Below are 15,259 nucleotides of genomic sequence, written 5' to 3'. Positions count from 1 at the left end.
TGAAACTACACATATGAAATAGGGGTTTCCATGTCTGTCTTAATGCTATTTTTCCTTTCTGGACCCTTTCTACAATATGTACTTTGAGATGAAATAACAAAAAATCAGTGTTCAGGTGAGGACATACTTTTAGATGTATATAATGCAATTTTAATACTGTCAGAATTTTCTCATTGCCTGTCAAGCACCTGAAGATTTCCAGGTAATTTCCTCAGCTATTGCAATTACTGTAGAAATCATCAATGCTGAAGGATGTTTCAAGTCATTCTCTCTGTGACACAGAAGTAGGTAGGGTTGGTGGGGAGGGGGTGTTTGTATGGCTTAGGAAGGAGCTGCCCAGTGCTACAGATTCTTCTTCACCAGGCAGAGCATGCACTGCAGTGGGAAGTGGTCGTAAGTATATACATCCTTTCACATCCTAGATTAAGTCTTCAGTGTTACCTTTGCTGTAGTTTGTCTGCTGTGGCTTAGTGCTTTTGTTTAAATAGCTTTACAGTCTTCTCAAAGATGCCCAGTTTAGTCATGAGAAGTGATTAGAACAGTTCTTCTTTCTGACCTGCTGGCTTCTTCCACTCTCTTTGCCCTTCATTATCCCCTCCATGCTGTCTGTTGCTTCTACTATGATCCACACATACTTTTGCAGATCTGCCCCTTTTCACCCCGCTTTCCCCGTAGTCTGCACTGTCAGCTCAGCACCTCCACCATGCCTTTGTTACCTGACACTGGTGGGAGGGTACGACTCTGCCAACTTTAACCTTCCTGGAGAGCTTTTCACTCTGCTGCTTCTTTCACACAGCTCTCACCATCACTGTTGGAATTTTGCTCATGTTTTACCTTTTGTTGTCTCTGTCACTTCTTTTCAAAATAAGGAGTCAGGCTTCATTCTTCTTTCTTTGTAAGTATTGCATGCCATGGCCTATCACTGAGTCAAATTGTCAGTAAGTATTGCAGAGTAAATTGCATCGTTGTTGCATTTATCTCCATAAATTCTAAAAAAGTCTCAATGTACTGCCCTTTCATGGGAAGACTCTGCTATGATCACGAGCATTGAGGCATATCCACCATAAAGTGCATCCACAATTCCATGACCTGTTGTCTTTCTGCCAAAAGACATGCTTTCCTCAGGTCTGAAGGAGGTTGACCTGCTTTTGCTATTCTTCAGGAGTTGAAGAAATAAAAGAGAACCTATTTTCCTTTTTACTCTTTTAAGTTATAGTACAAGTACAATAAGAATGAGGAAGCTGGTTTAAGTGAATTGTGGTGAGGAAACAGAGTGTTACTGATGTCATTCTTCCTGTAGACTTTAGTGTAAAATAGGGACTCAGCACTTTTGAAGTGTAGATATTCACACAGGGTTTTTTTAGATTTCTTACACTGTTTCATAATTTTTCCATTTTATTTTTTCACATTTATATGTTGAGTAGAAATTAAACAATACAGCTATAAAAGACATGTTCATGTGTATATTTATAGTTTTCAAAGCTAGAAGGTGAATCTCTGTGTATCCTTAAGATTTTCATAGTCCCTGGAACTAGATATCCTATAGATTCTCTAATGTGGCGCTTTTTTTTTTTTTCTGTAGGTTGCTGCTGAGAACAGTGCTGGTGTTGGAGTATATAGTGATCCTTTTCTTTTTCAGACTGCAGAAAGTGGTAATTTTAATAAGGCTGCTACTTACTTTAATTAAAGCTGCTCTAATTTGTTCAAATAAAGTATCCATGCACATTTTATTCTTGAACAAATTCTGATGCGTTTAGAACAAAATCCTAATTCTTTTCTTATTCTCTCACTCAGTGGAAAAGGTGCAATTTGTCCTATTTGCTAATAACAGCATTTAGGGTGTGCACATATGAGGGTTCCTTATATGCAAAGTCTGTTTCTGTTGGGGTTTTCCTATACCAGTTTTTAGGTAGGCTGCTTCCAGAAAGCAAGGTCACAGGTTGAACAGAGCTACCTATCAAGTGGACCCATCTGCTGTTGCCTGCAGCAGTACGAGGAGACAGACTTTGTTGTGGGATCAGCGCTGGCACTGCCTACTTATGTCAAACCACATTTGTTTAGTGCTGGGGTCAAGTGCCTTCTCTAAGAGGCCCAGAACAGAATGTATTTTACTATGTTTTTACTTCTTAATTCTGAAGAGAAAAAAATTTAATACATGGCTGAAATGAAAATTTTACTTGATGGTTTTGAAGATTAAAAAATAATAATTACAGTCTGAATTTGCATAATCTTTATTAATTTAGTGTTTGTAGTCTTGCTTATGCTCCAGGAGCAGTTGTGCCTTGGCTGAAGAGCTGGTACCAGGCCAGTTATGCTGGGGTGAACCAGTCTCAGTGGAATACAGAATTTGGGCTGCCATGGCAGTGACCATCCCTTTGCATTTAGGAATCCTGGTTGATTTTTGTAGCTGTGCAAACTGCAGAGTGTCACACCTCAGTTAATAGCAGGAAATCATCACTCTGCATGAGATTTCTGAGATAATGCAATGATTTATGAAACCAAATATAAGAAGGGGTAGTAAACTTGCCACATGGAGCTATGGAAAGTCATTATTCTTCATTATTCTTTGTACATTGTTGCTGGTAGAGAACCATATTTCCATGAACTTTATTTACTCATGTTTGACACAGGACAAGACTAGCATTTCTCCATATGAGAACATTAGCTTTTTGCTTTTCGATGCATTTCTGTTTAGATTTTTATTAAAGCTAAAATCCCGTATTATAAATGTAATTGGAAGATTGCTTCAAATTCTAGGTGAGAGTTATGTGTCACTGATACTACATTTGTACTTTTACCTTCTCAGCTTTTTTTTTTTAAACTATTGCTTTGATGGTTAAAGAAAGCCCATGATCAACATGAAGAGGTACTGTTTAAAGTAGGAAAGTTAGCCAGAAGATATAATTATTTAAATATAAAAGCTGTAGTCTGGGAGGAGGGGGAAGGAGGTCTGCAAAAGATTCAGCAGGGCCTAAGCAAGAACTAAATATGAGGCTTGGAGGACCTGTCTCAATTCACCTGTGGAAGATTTGTAATTGTGGACGGTTGTATATTTTTGAGGCAGCTTAACCATTTTCTATTTAGTACTAAGTCTAGCTATTGCAGGAACTGCTGCTGACTGTGCCATGCAGACAGGACTGAGAGCCACAGTACTCTATTCACAGGAGAGTTCAGATAGCATGTGAAGACTTGTTTAGATGCTGCATCCCATTCCTCTGTGCTGTAATTAATACAGATGCTCTGACAAAAGGCCTTGGAAACCATCACTGATACAGAGAACATAATTTCTGCAGTAATAGTGAAAATTCAGATTAAATTGAGCTATTTAAAGCTACCAAAAATCTATATCCAGCTGAAAAGATGACACAGGTGAAGTGAAATAAAACACTCAGTTCTGTTACATGCTCTTAAACAAACAAAAATGGTCAAAAATTTGCTGCCTCTGACACAGAAGATGAGTTGCTTCTAGGAATAATATTTTTAAGTTGGCCAAACCAATTACTATATTATTACGAGACTGAAATTATTGTATTTCTCACTTACATTAGGTTGGAAAAGAGCTGGTTGCATATCAGCACTTCATGTGTTTGTGAATGGTTGTTATTTATTTGCTTCAGGGTTTGGAAGCTAGAAATGGCATTACAAAAAAAAAAAAAAAAAGGGATTTTATTTTTTTCCAGTGCTGAGAAGAAAAGTGTGTCTCACTGCTTTTGTTTGTTTTGTTTTCAAGCTCCAGGTAAAGTAGTGAATCTCACAGTTGAAGCCTTAAATTATTCAGCTGTAAATCTGATCTGGTTTCTCCCTCGGCAACCAAATGGAAAGATAACTAGTTTCAAGATTAGTGTGAAACATGCAAGAAGTGGAATTGTAGTGAAAGATGTCTTGGTTAAAGTAGAGGACCTTCTGTCTGGGAGGTTACCAGAATGTAATGTAAGTGCTATAAACCTTTTAAATTAGAAATAGACTCAACCCACAGAATATAGTTTTACATTTGAATTTTGAGACATAAAAAATTTGGAGGCTTGCTTTTCAGAACAAACACAAATACTTTACACACTTAGGCCCAAGGCAGGATATAATGGTTGAAGAAAAACCTTTCTCTTCAAAATAGTTTAAATGGAATACTTTTCCTTGAAAAGCTCAGTTTAATCAAAGTAAATATGTTAAGAAAGATTCAATTTGATATCCTTTTAACAGAAAATAATGAAATAGATAATTTTGAATTTTTTCAGCTTTTGATTTTTACATTTCATTTTATACAGCTTTCAGTTAGAAAAAGCAAGAATTGGTAGGGGTTTTTTTGTCAGTGCTGACATATAATAATGTTAATATTTTTATGTGTAGTATGATAATGTTTTTTATATTTTAAATGTATGCTTTATTCTGTGTATCACATTCCAACATTGTTTAAATACTTTTCATATCAAACTAAAAAGACCCGTCATTAGCAGAGTGATTTTTTAAAAAAAATGTTTGTAGTCTGAGTTGTTCTTACAATAAGCATTAATTGAAAATTTTCTGAATTTTGACTATTCATTGGATTCAAACCTGTAACCAATCTATACGTTTCAGAATTTCTTGAAGAAAATTTTCTGGTATTTATTTTCCTTTTCCTCTTTATTCTGAGCAGAGTGTTATGCTTACTTGGATGTCAAGATTTTATTTTGAAGATCATTTTAGGCATCATGAAGGTTCCCAACATCAGGCTGATTTAATTCAGCACTGAGAAGGGAGACTGGCACCTACTGATTCATAAGCATTGGTTACTGTGTGTCTCCTGACAGTATGGATGAGGAAACACTTGTCTGGTCTTATCCATGATATTTGGATATATGTATGCTGTATATGTATACACATATGCATGCATATAATGTACATGTGATGCAGAAGGACCTCACTCAGGGACTTTTTAAGAGAGAGACTGAACATTGAAAATGATATCTGGGAATAATTAAATGAATCATAGAGAGTTACTTCAGTCAGATTTGAGATCTTTTGGGATAAGGCAGGAAACTGTAATACTATCACTAACAGGACGTACTAACAGTGTCAACTAATGAAAAGGTAACCTAAATTTGAAGATTGAAGTATAAAAAGCGAACCGACTTAGGGTAATTTTATTTCAGAGGTGGTCTGCCTTTTTTGATCTACGTATATTTACAGTTATAGGTTATAGATGCAGCTTATCATGTTTCATATTTTGTCTTTTTGTAGGATAACAGTGAATCATTTTTGTGGAGTACTACCACTCCTTCAACTACTTTTGGCAAATCCACAATTCCTTCACGGACTACAGTTACACCAATTACAGAGGCACCGAGTCAAATGAGCTCTGTTTGGAATGAACCAATTAGTTTTGTTATAACTAACCTCAGGCCATATACTACCTATCTTTTTGAAGTCTCTGCAGTTACCACTGAAGCAGGCTACATTGACAGTGCAATTGTCCGGACACCAGAATCAGGTATATACTGCTTTCAAATGGAAATAAAGTTCTCGGATTTATATGACAACTTCAGAATACCAGTTTGAAGTTATGTTGCAAGATACTTCAGTCTGAATATATCTTTATCTGTATTATGCTCTTGTATTTGCACAATTACTTAATTTTACTTTGTGGAATCAACTGAAAGTGTATATAACTGTTAATATATCTAATAATGTGTAGTGAGTGGAAGTTCAGTTTTTATTAAAAGTCAGAGATACCAAAGTATGCTCAGGACAGATCAAATTTTATGAAAAACTGAGGATAATTTAAGACCTGCAATTAATGGCACAATGGAAGGAGAATTAAAAGTACAGATGAAGGGAAAAGGTGTCAGGCATAGTATTCAAAAAGCAGGTGTATTGTGTACATAGCAATGCATGTACAGCTTCTTTGCCTTTGTGGAAAAATAAGCAGTATAAAGAAAACTCCTGTCCCGTGGTTCTTCAATCTGGACCTATTGCAGAAAGTTGTTCAGTGCTGAAGAAATCTTTAAACACTAGGAGAGTTGATTTTGGATTATCTGCAATGCACTGAGAAGTTAGAATTGGAAACAAAGGTTGTCCGGGAGCAGGAGTTCTATAATGGCTTAGGTAGTGGGCAAACATCATGCAGTAGAGCCATACCAAAAAGGTGTTCTAAAGGAATGTTATTCTGGCTTTCTGTTTGCTAGTGCATCATTCTTTTGCCTGACACAGTTTGATGTTACTGGGTTCCCCTTTCATACATCCAGAATTCATAGCACTGTTCAGATGAAAAGAAATTTAGTTGCCATCTAGCACTGTTCATTTGAATTGCTTTGCTAGAATTAAAATATCCTTAGTTTGCTGTTCTGTCTAGGGTTAATAAAGTTTTGGATAGTTTCTGTTCTAATGGTCTCAGGGCTAATTTCCAGTTTGTTTTTACCCTGTTAACATCCTAGGATAAATGCACTGGTAATAAGAAAACCCTGGAAACTGATGAAAAGCTTACACAATGGAGTTTAGTTCTTCCAAATACATAGGAAGATGTCAGATGTTTGAAAGATAAGATCTTCAGTCCTTGCGTACTGGGTGCCTGTACAGCCAGGGTTTGTCCATTAAAGCAGGGTCTGGGAACAGGGAGGTTGGCCTATGGGTCACTGTGGGTGCATGCATGGTGTGCACAGGGCCATGGGCACGGTCAGCCCTTGTGGCCCAAGCCTCAACAGGTCCTTCTTCTTAGGACCACACTGGTACACCCAAGCTTCTGGATCCATCTCTACTAGATCTTCACCTTATGAGCATTCAGGTGCTTACTAAAGTGTTCCTCTGCGAGTCCTGCATGCCTGCGTGCCAAGGACCCTGTTCTGAGCCTGGCCATAGAGTTGGTTGGTGATTTGTTAGGAAGGCATTATGAGTTAATAGATGTTTTTCCTCATTTTTATTTTTTTACCTTTCATTTGCCTCAGTGGGAAAGATGTTTTTACATGCTAACGTTTGTATTTATCTATATAGCCTATATAATAAAATCATAATTTAGGAATGTTGCTTTGCAATTATTGTGAACGGTTTCTCCTCCAGTATCAAGGACCATCATTCAGTATCTCTGTGATTACTGAAATGCACTTCCCTTCTCCAAATGTCTTGGTTCTCACAAAAATCTTTTTAGTGTCACACTAGCCACCCCCTCAAAGTTACCAGTTTCTCATACGGCGAAAACCTCACATTTCAGTCCTCCACTGGAGTGTCTGAGATGAGGCTTGAGGGAGAGGAACTGATGGATTATAGTTTGTGATAGCAGGTGGGAGGATGGAGAGCACATTTATTTCAAATATCACTTTCCTGCTCACATGGGAGCATGACACGGAGTTGTTGTCATGCCTATTTCATCACACAGAAGAAGATGATATATGTCCCTACTGTATAGCTTGTTGATGTTCCACTTTAAAACGCTGACAATTATTTCTATTCCCTCCAACCAGAATTTTCTGAGATGTGCTGAAGCTCTCCTGTGTTCCTGACAAAGATGATATTTTTCTTGCTTTGATTTTTGAAAAAGAGGCTACTTCTTTAAAGTATTTTAAAATGCTTCATTATATATATTTTTTGAGAACTCAGCATGCAGGTATTTCCTTTGCTGGGATGGCTGTCAAGGGGAGGATACTTCTACAAAGAGAAAAAGATTTAAACCTTGAAAAAAAGTGGACTCATAAGATAATACTTGTGTGCAATTGTAGCTAATACAATTTGCATAACTAAGAATGACTAAGTAGTCACTACTGACCAATCTATAGCATATCTTTCAGGAATGATCAGATTTTTCATTTCTTTCATTTGTACATTAGTTTTTACAAAAGACAATAGGACTTTTTTAAGAGTAATATGTTAGTTAATTTACGTATTTGTTTACAGGATCAGTCTATATCTCCATATTGGCTTAAATCTCACACATGACATATCAAGACCTGATTTTCATAGAAATTTGTATCAAGCAGTTCCCATAAGTTTACTTGCATATGCAGCATTTTTAAAATCAGGTTTGTTTTTACTCCATATGGATGTACAAAATTCCACCTCCTTTAATTGTCTTTGGATTCAGATTTTAATCTCCATAGTAATCTCTCATTAATTTATCAGTGCAGTAAGGTATACTTTAGAAAGGGCAGGGGTCGGATTCAGTAATCACTTGAGTATTGGAGTCATTTAATATATGTGAATAGTTTCATGAAAATAGAAAATTACTCATGTATGTAATGTTTTTGCAAGCTTAATTGGTTCCAAGTTTACCTTTTTGGATAGTAATGTATATCATTATTGTTGTCAGAAATCTTCAATATGAAATATTGTCTATATGAAAGAAGAACCTATTCAAGGAAGAAAAAATGTACCTGATGTGAGCTCTGTATTGCTGAGCCTCACAATAATATTTGAACATCATCTATATGTAATCTGTATCATGATGAGTTCCATGCTAAACTTGGTAGAATCTCTGCCTTTGTCTTTTAAGGATGTTTTGCATACTACCAGCTCTCTTGATATCTTTTGTGAGCATTACCTTAAAAAAGAAATTAAATAAAAATAATTCATTTTTGATGACATGTGCTTTTAATGTAGCTTCTCTTCAGAATATTTAATGTTTATGTTTAAAAAGAATTGTCTGATATGTGGTTCTTGGAAATCCTAATATAAATTATTTTATGTTCAAAGACTTTTTCCAATATTGTTTAAGTTCCAGAGGATCCACCACAAAATTTTGCCAAGAGCAACATTACAGCAAAGTCTTTTGCAGTGATGTGGGACCCACCAACCATAGTAACAGGAAAGTTTAGTTACAGAGTTGAGCTGTATGGACCATCTGGTAAGTCTGAATTAATGTTTTTATTTCTTTATCTTTTTTGTGCTTATTTCCTTACACTTGCATTCTTAGTGTCCCTGCCAATCAAGAATGAATATTTGAAAGCGGTGCTATGTATACTTTTTACTATTAGAATTTTTAATAGTTTTTAGATTACTTTTAAGGGAAAAGTGTCCATCGTGAGGAAGAGTATGCAATTAAATTCACACTGGATATTCTGAAGCGTGGAGGAAGCCAACTTTCCTCACTCTTTCAGAGAGATGACAGGCTAAGCTTGCAGCTGAATGAGGGTGTTTATCCAAATAATTCTGTACCTTACCTTTACTTTTTCTCTTTCTGTTAAAGATTTCTGGAGGATTTTCATTCCTGTGTAGTATGTAATCAACTGTATGATTCCGTTTTGATGGTTTTGTAATTTTTTTTAACTCAGACATGTATGTATAAAGAAATTATGTAATTCCCTGTAGTTAAGTAAGACATTAATGAGCTGTATAGTAATGTTTTTAGGGACGACACAGGAAAAGCAATAGAAATTAATTTATAAACAAAAAAACCCCTTCCTCTTAAAACTCGTACCTTCTTGAGGTGGCTTTTTTGTTTGGTTGGGTTTTTTTCCCCAGATATTCACTACTATTTCCAGTGAAGTTGATGCCAAATCAGCTTTTTCACAAACAAATCTGGCTTTTCATCATTCATCATCCTGGAAAGTAGCTGTGGACTCTCTATTTTTGAGCTAGAATCTCTTCATTTTTCATTCCAGGTCATATTCTGGATAACAGCACAAAAGATCATAAATTTGTATTTAGTAACCTTGTGCCGTTTACAACATATGACGTGTACGTCAGTGCTGAGACAAGTGCTGGGGTGGGGCCAAAGACTAACCTTACAGTTTTCACTCCTGCAGATGGTAAGTAAGCAAAGAGAAGTGAAGTAAACGGGCTGTAAATGATAATTGGTTTCAGTTTTCCCTTCAGAGGCTTTTAGGTACTTTGCAAAAGAAAGAAGGGGTGTCTTAGAGGAATAAAAAGCTAATGAAAGAAATTAGCTAAAAATTTATTACATCGATTTATTTCTCCATTTTTTGTTGAGTTCATATGCTGTCACTAAACTACTCGCTATCAGAAGCCTTCACAGATTGTGAAAGAAACGTAGTTTCTGCCTGAATGAAAGTAGTTATTTTTAGATATGGCAATTAAATTGCAGGTCCCCCCCTTACCCGTTAGATGGCAGCAAGTGGAAAAGAAAGAACAGCGCACGATTCCCCACGGCTGGTTTGTTCAGCTCCAATTTTCTTATTAAACCTCTCATTTGACTAATTTTCACCAAATCCAAGGTCCCACACCAGTTTCTAATGAAGCCACCTTTACCAGGGACCACAGCTCTGAGGCAGACCCAGCATCAAGATCTTGTCCTGGGGCAGTTCTGCCCCTGAGCCATCAACTCAGTTGTCAGGGAGTTTTGGCTCCCAGTAGTTGACTCACCAGGTGAGTCCTTTGCTGTATAGAAATGCAGTTTTATCTTACATGTGTGTGAGATTGTGCAGGATCTGCATCTGAGGATGCAACCAGAAATAATTGAGAGTCAGTGTGTAATAGGCAGGCAGTTTCAAGATGGTTATTTCTCTATTATGTTTATGCCACACAACACAAATTTAGAAAATCTCTCAATCAGTGATTGCTGCAATGCTTGCTGTCAAGGTGTAACAGCAGGAGGAACACCTATCCTTATTTATCATATTCTTTCCTGAAGTATGTGCTTTTCTCAGCTCTGGGAGACAATTTCCAGGGATGGCCTGCCTCAGTACAATCATGCTCATCTTCTGTCTAAACTCACTGGCAGAAGCCAAAGGGGATTTTGGTGGTTTTGGGGTTTTTTTTAGAGTGACATAGAATGTCTCATTTTAATGGCAAATCTACAAATATTCATTATGCAAGTAATTTCAAGTTTGTCTTTTTCTGAGGTATATTAGGAAAAATATTTTTCATATCAAATCTGAATATTGTTCTATTGAATATAAATGTATCTAATCTCTGGCAGTCCTATGCAAAGTACACTATCATTATTACTGCATAGGTAAAGAAGAAATTGAACCAAAACCTGTTATAAAAGGGAAGTGATCAAAATGTATCACATTCATTATTTTTTTTCAGCTTTTTACTTCAGCTTTTGATGAATTTAGAACTAAGCTTTCATTTTTGGTATATTTGAGATTCTATATAGGAAGCTAGCAACGGTCTGCTTGCTTCCAGTGCACTGACTTCAGTGGACCTATCTGATTTAAATCCTCTTAGGATTTGATCATATTCATACATAAGTCATATATGTCAAAAAAACCTGTGTGCATATTTTTAGAAGTGTAACTTGTTTGCTAAGAAAGCATATGAAATAACTGTTTACCTGCACAGGACTAACTCAAAAGGTAAGGACATGAAACTTGATTGAATGCCTATGGTACTTTGCATGGAGTGCTGAAAAAGCTTGTAATAATCACAAATGTTTAATTAAATCAAGTTTTTCTTGAATATTCAGTCCCAGGTGCTGTATCAGATTTACATCTAGCAGAAGTGGAAGCCACATATATAAAAATTGTTTGGAGGAAGCCAGGACAACCTAATGGAATCATTACCCAGTACAGAGTTAAAGTACATGTGCAAGAAACAGAGGTAACTCTGGAAAACACTGTTCTTGAAGGAAAAAATAAGGTATTCAGTTTTTTTTTTTAATATGGATTTCTTTGCTAGATTAAATTTGCTTCTCTGCCTTATCTGATAGGTACAGAATGTGGAATTAGCCACCACAGAGGAGTTGACAATGCTTTTAAAAGCCACCTTCCTCACCCCACCCTCTTTCTCTGGCTGGGTTTTAAGGAGGTTCCAATAATGCTCTTTATACAACAGGAAAACAATAAATAATTCTTGCAGAATGATCCAGACTGTCTTAGCTACTGAAGACAGGAAGCCATAGCCCACAGTCTTGTGCTTTCTAGCCCTTGAGTTCTTTGCAGCATAGGATGACCTAACAGTAAGATTTAGGTGCCTAGATTGATACATAGCCACTCAGGCAACCTCCTAGAAGATGCAGGTATGAATCCTATGGACAAGTCAATTCAACAGAAGTCTCCCAAGGCTGGTTAAGTTCTCTGCTTACAAGGCAAACAGCCCTAGACTTTCTGCCCCCATTTGTATACCCGAATGTACATGTCTGACACTACACGCTGAACTCCGTGCTATGGTTGTGTACTAAGGAAATCTGTGCACATCTATCGGATCAAATCTTGTAGAGGATTGTTTTGCTGATTAAGGATACCAATTAAACTCAGACACCAGAGTGAAAAGAGTAGGCATACTTTACTGGTAATAACCAAGTAATGTAACAGCGTAATACAGAGAACATGCAGTAAGTAGAAGCAGAATAGTGCACTTAAAGCAACAAACAGAGTAACGCATCAAATCATTACTACACGAGAGAGAGAGAGAGAATAGTAATTAAGAGAAGTACATCACCACTTGCATATATCATCATCATCATCCAGATCCGCAGCCGCTGGGGAGCCCCGGTTACAGCGAGGATTTGGAGAGCCTGTCCCGGCAAGTGGGAAATCCTACGCGGTGCGTCCACCCATAGGTGAGGCATCCAAAGTCGCTGCAAACGGGCCCAGCCTTATATACCAGAGATCAACAAGCCAGAATAGCTGGCATCTTTGTTTTGAGCGGAAAGTTTCTGGTTTCATTCTCCTGTTGGATTCCACCCGAAGCCTGGCCAGGGCTCGGGGGGGGACCAAGGGAGTTTCTAACAAGGCCGAACACTTGGGTTCTCAGCCTTGAACAAGGCTGTGAAAGGAAAGTTGGATACATTCTCTCCCCTCTACTGATTATATTTTGTCTTTCACTAGTGAGTTTACATATTTTATTAATGACTACATGCTAAGTTAGCAGCTTCAGCTTGGGGCCTGTTGTTCAGGCTGCAGTATTTCAATGCTTTAGCACTTTTTACACCAGCATAAATAGGTTGTTATAACTTAGTACAATACCTACTAGCACAATGGTTGTCAGTTATAAAATATACAGGATTCATCTATAGGTCAACTCTGGCTTGGGCCTGTTGTCCAAGCCTTAGCACTTCAAGGATGTATGCTGTCAGTCTAGCTTCTGGATTTTGGGTCCCGGAGTGCTCTACATGCTTCGATGGGGCAGCTCTGAGCATGCAGCACAGAACTGTAGACCCCTAGCAAACATTCAGCTCAGGATTGAGTGCTTTCTGAGGTAGGGCTTTTTGGTCTGAACTTTGAACATAGGTGCCCAAAGTTTGTGTAATCCCTTTTTTCAGATAATGATGTCTTTCTCTGGATCTGACATAGGATCTAAGTTTTTGATGTAGAGCTGAATGAAGGAGTTAATTTTCAAGTTGAATGGTATACATTAAATAGAGCCCTGGAGCCAAACAATAAATAAGGAGTAAGGGGGAAAAAAAATGAGGATAAAGATCCATTCATTAAACCAGGCAGGCATCCTTGGAAAATGAAAGTATATAACTCTGTAATTAAAGATCGTATCATAGTACAGACACAGAAAAAATGAAAGTTGTCTGCACAGACATGTTTTAATGATGGGATTTCCTAATTTTTGAGTTCTTAATGTAGCATCATTACTGCTTTATTATAGTTTACTGAATGTAATTTTCTAATTAAAAACCAAACCAAATCATAATAAATATTACTTTATTTAGAACCCTGTTAACCCAAGCTTAGAGCATCTGCAGGATTTGAACTGTCAGATCCACAGTGCTAACAGTACTCAATAACTAGTAGCAATAAAAAGCTGTTGTCTTATATGTGGAAAAGCCTCAGAAACCAAAAAGTATTTCCACATGGATTACTATTTTGCTATAAAATGCTGGTGAAGATGAGGCATATATAGCTTTTACCTGTTGGTACTTTGGTGAGACTGATACTGTATCTCTGCCTGTGGTTACACCCCCCCATAGTTAAAGCAGTAAAAAAGCTGCTTTGCTCTCTCTCCACCCAGAGTCTGTAGGGAGAGAGCTAATGTGTATTAGTTACATCACTGTAAAAGCATCTCTTTCTGGCAGTGAAGTGGGCCGTATGTGTGAGTGGGGAGGATTCACAGATGACAGCAGAACAATTTAGAGACACTGGAGTGCTGGATTCAGTCCCAGATCCTGAAGGGGCATAATGATCTAGTGCTTACACACCATTCTGTACCTATGCTTTAATTGCTCTCTCTTTTCTCCTTTTGTTTTTCCTCCGTTTGTAGTTCTTGCTCCCCTTATACCTACTGCCATCCCTTTCCAACATTTGTCTTTTGTCCCTTCTGTCCTATGGACCTCTATATCACTTACCTCCTTTTCACTTTCCCTTTTCACATATATACTCCCTTATTTTCCCTCTCCCCTTTATTTCATTAGCTTCTGTCCCATTATTCCCTCTCAGTGATCTAGTCAACCTGTTACTCCTTTTCTTCAGGGCCTAGTAGGGGCATCTGAGGCCCTCTTGTTTTCAGTGCCTGCAACCCTGGTTCAGAACACGTACAAATGGAATCTCCTAAGCTCAAACATGTGTCTATTCACTATAACTCCAAGGACATAACATTAAAGTTAAAGACCTTGGTCTAAAATTGCCATTTTACTATAAAAAACATATTTTAAGAGGTTAAAAAAAAAAGAATGTGGTGTTTATTTGAACAATAAAAATGAATAAAAGGTTGTAGGCTACTGGCAGCTGAGTCTTTTTCATTAGAAATATTGTATTTTGCAAAGTTAATTATTGTTGGAAAGATAATGTTTGTATGCCAACATTTATGTAGTCTGTGTATATATATATGCACAATACACAAACACTTTCTATATTGGATATAAAAGTAATTAAATAATTTAGTGATGACAAATTTTGTGATTTATTTTTATATTTCTAATTTTTAGTATTTGATTGATTCTTTGGAACCATACATGATAAGTGAAAACATCAAACCTTCTCCCACTTGGAATTCAATGGAAACAGCCAATGAATTATATGAAGGTTCAGCTGAAATGTTTTCCAGCATTCAGACAACTTCCCCAGTAATATTTACAAGTGTATCTGGTGATAATTTGCCTCCTATAAATGGAGCTGCAAAATTACATTCTGCTTTGGGTAAGATATTTTAGGATATTTTTCTACCTGCTCCTTTGTTCTGAAGGACCCCCATCACTGTCCCAGATATGATCTTTAGCACATGGTTCAAGCAAATTATGAATGGGTCACTTGCTGGAGTCGGATTTTTTTACTACCAAATAACCTTCTGAAGCAAATGGGAATGCCACACAGGCAGGAACTAGCCCCTTGTCACCTAGCTGACCTTCTTCCTAGTGAAAGGAGCACCCGAAAGCCATCAGCCAAGCTGCATAGACAATCAGTTATTACAGTTGCCAAAGCAGGTGTGATTGTCAGGGATTAACATATCT

The 15,259-nt window shown here is 37.1% G+C and overlaps 1 protein-coding gene across 4 annotated transcripts in view; it reads left to right on the top strand.

Moving 5' to 3' along the window:
* PTPRQ (protein tyrosine phosphatase receptor type Q) overlaps positions 1–15,259 on the top strand; it is a 147,117-nt gene that overhangs the window by 36,031 nt on the left and 95,827 nt on the right. For all 4 annotated transcript variants that reach the window (XM_074827145.1, XM_074827146.1, XM_074827144.1 and 1 more), the window contains exons 21-27: positions 1,583–1,652; positions 3,731–3,930; positions 5,215–5,464; positions 8,675–8,803; positions 9,561–9,707; positions 11,330–11,502; positions 14,738–14,948. In XM_074827145.1, the coding sequence (XP_074683246.1) occupies positions 1,583–1,652; positions 3,731–3,930; positions 5,215–5,464; positions 8,675–8,803; positions 9,561–9,707; positions 11,330–11,502; positions 14,738–14,948 (1,180 nt within the window). The remainder of the gene's footprint in view (positions 1–1,582; positions 1,653–3,730; positions 3,931–5,214; positions 5,465–8,674; positions 8,804–9,560; positions 9,708–11,329; positions 11,503–14,737; positions 14,949–15,259) is intronic.

Source organism: Strix aluco, chromosome 5 (assembly GCF_031877795.1).
Source record: "Strix aluco isolate bStrAlu1 chromosome 5, bStrAlu1.hap1, whole genome shotgun sequence".
Classification (NCBI taxonomy): domain Eukaryota; kingdom Metazoa; phylum Chordata; class Aves; order Strigiformes; family Strigidae; genus Strix; species Strix aluco.
The sequence above is the reverse complement of the archived record's forward strand: the minus strand, read 5'-3'. Positions and strand labels throughout refer to the sequence as shown.